Source organism: Enhydra lutris, unplaced genomic scaffold (assembly GCF_002288905.1).
Source record: "Enhydra lutris kenyoni isolate GAN:26980312 unplaced genomic scaffold, ASM228890v2 scaffoldscaffold9, whole genome shotgun sequence".
NCBI lineage: Eukaryota > Metazoa > Chordata > Mammalia > Carnivora > Mustelidae > Enhydra > Enhydra lutris.
Window position 1 is genome coordinate 10486461 of NW_019154093.1, and position 7103 is coordinate 10493563.

A 7103-nucleotide genomic window follows, 5' to 3' on the forward strand; every position below is an offset into this window, starting at 1 on the left:
CCCCACCCTGCCCTTAACCAAGAAGGTGGCATTCAGAACCCATTGACTCAGTCCTATGCCTGGCACCAGGCTCTCAGCAGAGGTTAACAGCCACTTCCTGCTGCTCACTCCCCACCTCAGCCCACCCACCAGCTCTGGGTGTGGTGGACAGAGGTCTCCTTGGCTGTCCATTCTGCCTGCCCTTATAGAGGAAGCAAACGGCTGAAAACCCCACAAAACCTGCTGCTGCTGCTCCATCCCCTGGGTTTCTCTGCCTAAACCCCTCTGGAAGCTCTCTCCACCTTGAAAGCCTGCCTTCCTGACAGTAGAAATATCATCTCCTTGAGGACCCGATGTAGGGCCAAACAACCGGGGCCTGTCCTGACTGGGCCACAGAGAGGCTGTGCTGTCCTGGGCATGACATTGCCTCTCTGAGCCTCACTGTCCTCATCTGGGAGATGGGGAAGAATATCATGTCTGTTCCCGGGGTTGTGGGGAGGGCTAAGCATGATGCTGTACGTGAAGGGATGCTGGTGGTCTTGGCAAGGGTTCTGTCTCCACCTCAGCCTGAGCTGCAGTCCTTCAATCCCACATCCAGTCTGGTGTCTGCTCCAGCCCAGAACCCTGGTCCTCACTGGCCACAGACAGGAAGCAAAGCAGATAGGGGACATTCACGACTGCAGATTAAAGAGCATTTAGTAATGGGGAGACATCTTTGAGTACTCTAACCACAAATGGGTCCACGACTTGGAGAAAAATTACTGTAGAAAGGAAAGGCTGGGCTTTGTGTGGAAGGACGAGGAGGGTCCAAGGGGCCTACTAGGTCCTTCCACAGGCCTGGACACACACTGCATGCCAGCCATGTCCCAGGTGCTAGGCCCAGGGTGACAAGACCACTGACTGCCTCACTGAGCTCAGAGTCTACTCCTTCCCGCCTGCTGCCCTGGCAGCCACACCCTCACCTGCAGGAGCTGGGGCTCTGGCCAGGGAACAGGCAGCTGTGCACTCAGGACATCTGGGTTCTCAGCTTCGGTCACTTTGATGATGTGACCGGGGCTTTCCACACTGAACTTTGTCCTTCTCTCCGGTACTGCCCTTATCACTGTGACAGCATCCCAGCCTGTTTACTCATCTGTCTCCCCGGAACCAAACTGTCTTCCTGGCACTGTCCCGTCCACCCGACAGGAGATGATTCCCGGGTGTGTTCCGGGGCGGGACGAACGCGCACATCCCTGGGACTCACATTCGCGCCCCCACCCGCCTTGGACTTGGCCCTGAGCTCCGCATTTCTCACCCCTCCTTGGGGGCGTGGCCACAACCAGGGGCACCTGTTCGAGGCGGGGGCGCGCACTGGCCAAGGCGGCGCACTCGCCCCTGCCGCGCTGCCCGCGAGGGGTCTCCCGCCCCGTCCGCACCCGCGCGTCCACGCGGAGGCCGAACAGTCATCTGGGCCCCAGACGCCCAGCCGGCGGCCGCACTCACCCATGTTGACGAAGCTCATCACCAGGTCGGCGCGGCCCGGGGGCCACTCCGGGGGGCCGCCGTCCTCGTCGTCGTCGTCGGCCATGGCGTGGTACAGGTCCAGCATGAAGAGCGGCGCCGACGCGGGCAGCCGGGCGGCGGCGGGCGGCGCGCGGGGCCGGGGCCGCCCGGGCAGCCCCAGCACAGCCAGGATCTCGCGCTGCATGTCGCGGCGCTCGCGCGGGCCCAGGCGGCGGACGGGGCAGCCGGCGGGGGGACGCGGGCCGGGGCCACCGCCGCTCAGCGCGCACAGCGCCAGACCCACGAGCCACAGCGGCCCGGGACGCGCGGCCATGGCGGGCCGGGCGGGCGCTTAGCGGGTGCGCATCCGCTCCGCGGCCGAGCGAGGGCCGGGGCCGCCCCGACGGCGAGCGGCGGGCGAGGCTCGGGGTCGGCGCCTCCCGTCGGGGTCGCCGGCGGCCGCGGCGCTACCTCAGACCGCCTCCCGCGCCGCACCTGCTGGGCTCCCGGCGGCGTCGACGAGGCCTCCGCCGCCTCGCCGTAGGCGCTCCTCCGGGGGCCGGGGACTGGGGACTGGCGGCCAATCTGTCTGTGGCCGCTGTGCGGTCGGTCGGTCGGCTACTGCCGAGGCCTCTTCCGAGGCAGGGGCGACGGGCGAGCTCCCGTTGGCCCTGAGGGCGGCGCGGACCCGCGGACACCTCTTTAGTGGGACCGGTCGTCTGCGCCGCGCGCCCCGCCTCCGCCGCCTGTGGGGACCGCGGGCCGCCGTCAGGCCCCGCCCCTCCCGCCCCGACCAATGGCGGCGCGGGGCGGGGCCAAAGCCGTGGAGCCAACGCCCGGTAAGGGGCTGTGGATCTCTGTTAGTGTCGCGGGTGCTGGCTTCCCCGAGATGTGAGCCGTCGTTGGTGCTGGACGGGTCGGGTGAGGGGTCCCCTGTCCAGCCGTCGGGTCTTCGCGACTCTGCTGGGCTCCTCTCCCAGCCGCTGGGGGCGCCGTCGGGCGAGCGCGGGGCCTTGTCCTGGGGTTCCCAGGATAGCGGCCCCGTACGGGGAAATCCGGGACTTGCGCTCCCGCGGGACGTGCCCTCGAGCGCGGTTCCGCCAGCGTACTGACCCGGCAGCCTCGCCTGGTGCGCAGAGGATTGCTCCAGGACCTGAAAGGCCTCAATGGGGTCTAGAGGTAGAGGGACCCCGCTGGTGCCAGTTGCGGCGGGAGAGTGGGACGCGTTCCTCTGCCAGCCGCCGCCTCCGCAGTTCCTCGCTGGCCACCCCGAGCCTCTCCAGCTGTCCGCTTGCGCGCGCTGTTGGCGGCTTCTCCTTCCCTGACTACTGCTCGGTTTCTTGCTCCGGGGCTTCCATCTAGGCTCCAGCGAGCTCCTGGCCCGCGCCCCAGGCGGGCTCCCCACGCTCCCCGATGATCCCTCAACCGCATCGTCACCTCCGGCTCTCGATCTGCGCCCTGCAGCCCCCAAGCTGATCCAGCCGCGCAAGGGAGATGCACACCGGTCTCCAGCTGGGCCAGGGAGCTCTGGGGCCCTTCCGGAGCGTCCGGGAAGCTCCCTTTGCGCATCTTAATTGTCAGGGCCCCCAAGGGCTTGCAAGAGAAGGCTCTACACGGAAACCCCTCCATTGACTCAGACCCCTCCTGCACACTCTGCTCTTCCTGGACGCTCTCTCGCTGCATTTATTCATTTTTGGCTAAGACGCTGCACTGGGAGGAAGTGACACCTAGACTGAGCTCGAAAGGCTGGGAGGAACGGGCCTGGGATGAGAGGAAAGGTCAATGGGCAGAGGAAACTGCTGGTGTGCGATGCCAGGGAGCATAATGCAGGCACCACTCCGCACTTACCGTGTGCTATGCGTGCTCTGCATTATTGCTTTAAGGCTCGCACAAAGAGGGTAGACGCCATTTCAACCCCCTCTTTTAACAAACAAGAAAACTAATGCACGCAGAAGTTAAGGGACTTCCCCTTTCACACAACAGTGGAGCTGGGCTTGGGCAGGCGAGCTGTTCAGTGAAACCTGGAGAGCCTGGGGGGCAAATGGCCCAGGTGAGGCTGAGGCTGAGAGGCTGGTGAAAGGATGGACCCAAAGGACCTTCCAGGGAGACTAGATGAGGGAACTGGACAATAGATGGTTATGCGGCCCCAATGTAGTTTCAATATTAAACTTCAAAATAAATTAAGAAGTCCACCAAAATTAAGAATTTCCCTTGATCACTTCAAACTTTTAGGAAGTATCAGAACTGGGATGCCTGGCTGGCTCTGTCGGTAGAATGTGGGACTCTTGATCTGGAGTTGTGAGTTCAAGCTCCACATTGCGTATGGAGCCTACTGTACATAAATTAATTAATTAAGCAAACAATCATTTGTTGGTGCCTTAAGCCCATGCTTAGTCTGCCTTTTATCCAATGGGCGAATTTCCACACTGCTTATAAGCCTCTTAAGGATGTTGCAGCTTGTAAGCAAAATAAGTCAATCAGAGAAAGACAAGTATATGATCTCACTGATATGAGGAATTTGAGAAACAAGACAGAGGATCACAAGGTAAGGGAGGGAAAAGTGAAACAAGACAAAATTAGAGAGGGAGACAAACCATGAGAGAGTCTCAATCTCAGGAAACAAACTGAAGGTTGCTGGAGAGGGGGCTGGCTGGGTCTTGGACATGGAGGAGGGTATGTGTTGTGGTGAGAGCTGTGAATTGTGTAAGACTGATGTATCACAGACCTGTACCCCTGAAACAAATAATACATTATATGTTAAAAAGGGAAAGAAAAAAAAAAAAAAACGATGTTGCAGCTCAGCCACTGAATGTGCCTAAGACAGAGTCTGCTGCAGGGGTGACCATGGATCAGAGGGACAAAGGTTAGAGTCAGGGCCCCCAGCTGGAGGCAGGTACAGTAATGAGGGTGTGTGGACATGACCATGATCCTTTTTGGTGATGGGGGGAGGGAGGAGGAGAAAGCAGTTGGGGAGGCTGCATCCCCAGGGCTTGGTGACTGCATGCAGAGGCGGGGGCAGAGTCAAGGGGGCATCCCCGTGTCAGGCTTGTTCACAGCCTCTGAATCTCCTGCCCTCTTCACTGTCCTTCTCTGGGCAGCCCTCTGTACTCCACTTGGAGTCCGCACCACATCATCTGGAGCCTATTGTGCGACACTGGGCTTCCAGCTAGACTGTAAGCCAGCTCAGTGTGGGTCTGATTCTTCAGAGCAGAAATCATTTAGCTCAACTTAGGGTGAGCAGAGATAGCTGCGTTCTTCCAACAATGGGCCTCCCATTCTTGTAAAACTAAACATCAGGTTTTAGCCATTCCAAAGGATGGCACCCCACAACTCAGTTCAACAGCAAACACCATGGGCCGCTCGATCCTTGCCCTGAGCTGGAGATGAAGCCGACCAGTCCCTGCCCCCAAGTGACCCAGGTCCCCAACAGGGGTGATAGTCAGGTGCACATAGTCTTCACAGAAGGCAGAACCAAGGCTGTGCTCTGACCTGAGGGCTGGCAAAGCGCCTGGAAGGACAGAGAACAAGGAGCTGGGACTTGGGGGCGGGAATGTGAATGGAATCCTCTAACTCAGGAACTGGAAGGGAAGTGAGGTGGGGAAGGTCTTGGAGAAAGTAGTGTCAAACAAGGGCTTTCCCTAGCAGCCTGGTGCACTGTGACCTGGGGCAGTTTCTGAACCTCTCAGGCTATTGCTCATCTGTGAATGGGGTCAGGATGGTAGGGTTGAAGATAGAGCACTTAGCACAGTGACTGGCCTATGGCAAGCAGTCAGTAAATGGTAGCTACCATAACAATGGTAGTTGTTATTATTAAAACATTATTATTACACTATTCAAAGTACTAAAAAAATAACTTGCTTATTGTGGAATCTTTTGAAAATATAGAGAGGTAAAACGGAGAACAAAAATCACCCAAACCCGAGAGAAATACTGCTTAATATGTGGTATGTCTTTTTCTTATATACATCTGTATATTTTTAGTACAAAAAAAACCCCACAGAATCATGCTTTATTGATTTCATAATTTATTGCAATATTTCACTATGCCATTATTTATTTCACATGTAGTATTTTACTGGTTTCATGATTTTTTTATCATCTGACTATCCTAATGTATTTAACCAGTCCTGTGTTATTGAATAGTACATTTCATTTTTAATATTACATGCAATGCTATTACAAACAATCTTGTTCATCACCCTCCATGATGATTTCCTTAGGGTAAGTTTCTAGAGATGGAATATTTGGATCAAAGGGAATACTTGGTTTATAAAGTTTTTGCTACATATTGTCTGTTACCCAAATCATATGAGGGTGGTGCCCTTTTTCTTCCACCCTTGCCAATACCATATATTATTGTTAAACACGTGAATCAATACATTTCTGCTGATGTGACAAGGAAATACAGCTCTCTGCTGTTGTAATTTGCATGTGGGGGGGGTACTAAGTGCTCTCTTCTTGAAGCACTCTCCTCCCTTGGCTCCCAGGACACCTGCTCTCCTGTTTCTTTCCTTCCTCCATTACTCTTTCCAGCCCATTCCTAAACACTGATGTTCCCCTGCTTCCGTCCACAGTCCTGGTCTCCCTCTTGGACTTTGAACCTGGTGTTGATAAGCTCACCCACCTGAGACTTCATTGCCGTCACATGGTCATGCCTGACTCCAAATATATCCCCTGCACAGACCCTCTCCTGAACACCAGGAGTTAACACCCAACAAGTGATCAGACATGGTCAAAGCCAGAAACCTGGGAGCCAATGTGTGTCCCTCCCTCTAAAGGCAGTTCAATCCATTGATTCTACCTTCCCATGCTTCTTGAATCCCCAGAGCCTTTCCACGCCCCCCTCCTGTGTGGTTTATGGAGTGTCTTCTCTACTCTGCATGGCTGTAACAGGCTTCCTTCTGACTGGCCTCCTTGTTTCTCATTTCCCATCCCTCCCGCACTCTTCATTCCCCAGAATGAATTTTTTTTTTTAAGATTTTATTTATTTGACAGAAACACAGTGAGAGAGGGAACACAAGCAGGAGGAGTGGGAGAGGGAAAAGCAGGTTCCCCATGGAGCAGGGAGCCTGATGCAGGGCTCAATCCCAGAATCCCAGGATCTTGACCTGAGCCCAAGGCAGACACTTAATGACTGAGCCACCTAGGCGCTCCCCAGAATGAATTTCTAAATGAAAATCTGATACCTGTAAATGGCTCCAAATCCTCCCATGGCCTTTTGCTTCTTACAGCAGGATTATCCAAACTGAGGTTTGTGAAGGGGTTCCTACAGAAAGGACTTTGGTAAAGGCTGCACACTACATTTCTTCCTTCTCCCAGGGGAGTCCTCCTGTACAGTGCAGTAAGCTCTGGGGAGTCCTGTAGGGAAGAAACTACTTAGCTTTAATGCACTGTCTTCCAAAGGCACTTGGCCGTGTTTGGGGGCTGAGGGTTTGAAGGCCACATCTTGGGGACTAGGGGGACACCATGTGATCATGCAATCAAGTGCCCAGCACTGGTGGTCTGGTCTATATTGCTGGGTCCCTGCTGCTGTTCCCTCTTTATAGTCTTACCTAGCCAACAATGGGTACGCTTTGCTGCAGTCACGTTGGGCTACCTATGGTCCCTTCACCTGTCCTGTTGCAAACATTTCTGTTCACCTG

General features: G+C 55.8%; 1 protein-coding gene across 1 annotated transcript in view; it reads right to left on the reverse strand.

Moving 5' to 3' along the window:
- The window catches only part of LOC111143480 (bone morphogenetic protein 8b), a 31606-nt gene extending 29811 nt beyond the window's left edge, over window positions 1-1795 (reverse strand). The window contains exon 1 of the mRNA XM_022497259.1: window positions 1462-1795. Coding sequence (XP_022352967.1) covers window positions 1462-1795 — 334 coding nt within the window. The remainder of the gene's footprint in view (window positions 1-1461) is intronic.
- Window positions 1796-7103: the final 5308 nt, after the last annotated feature.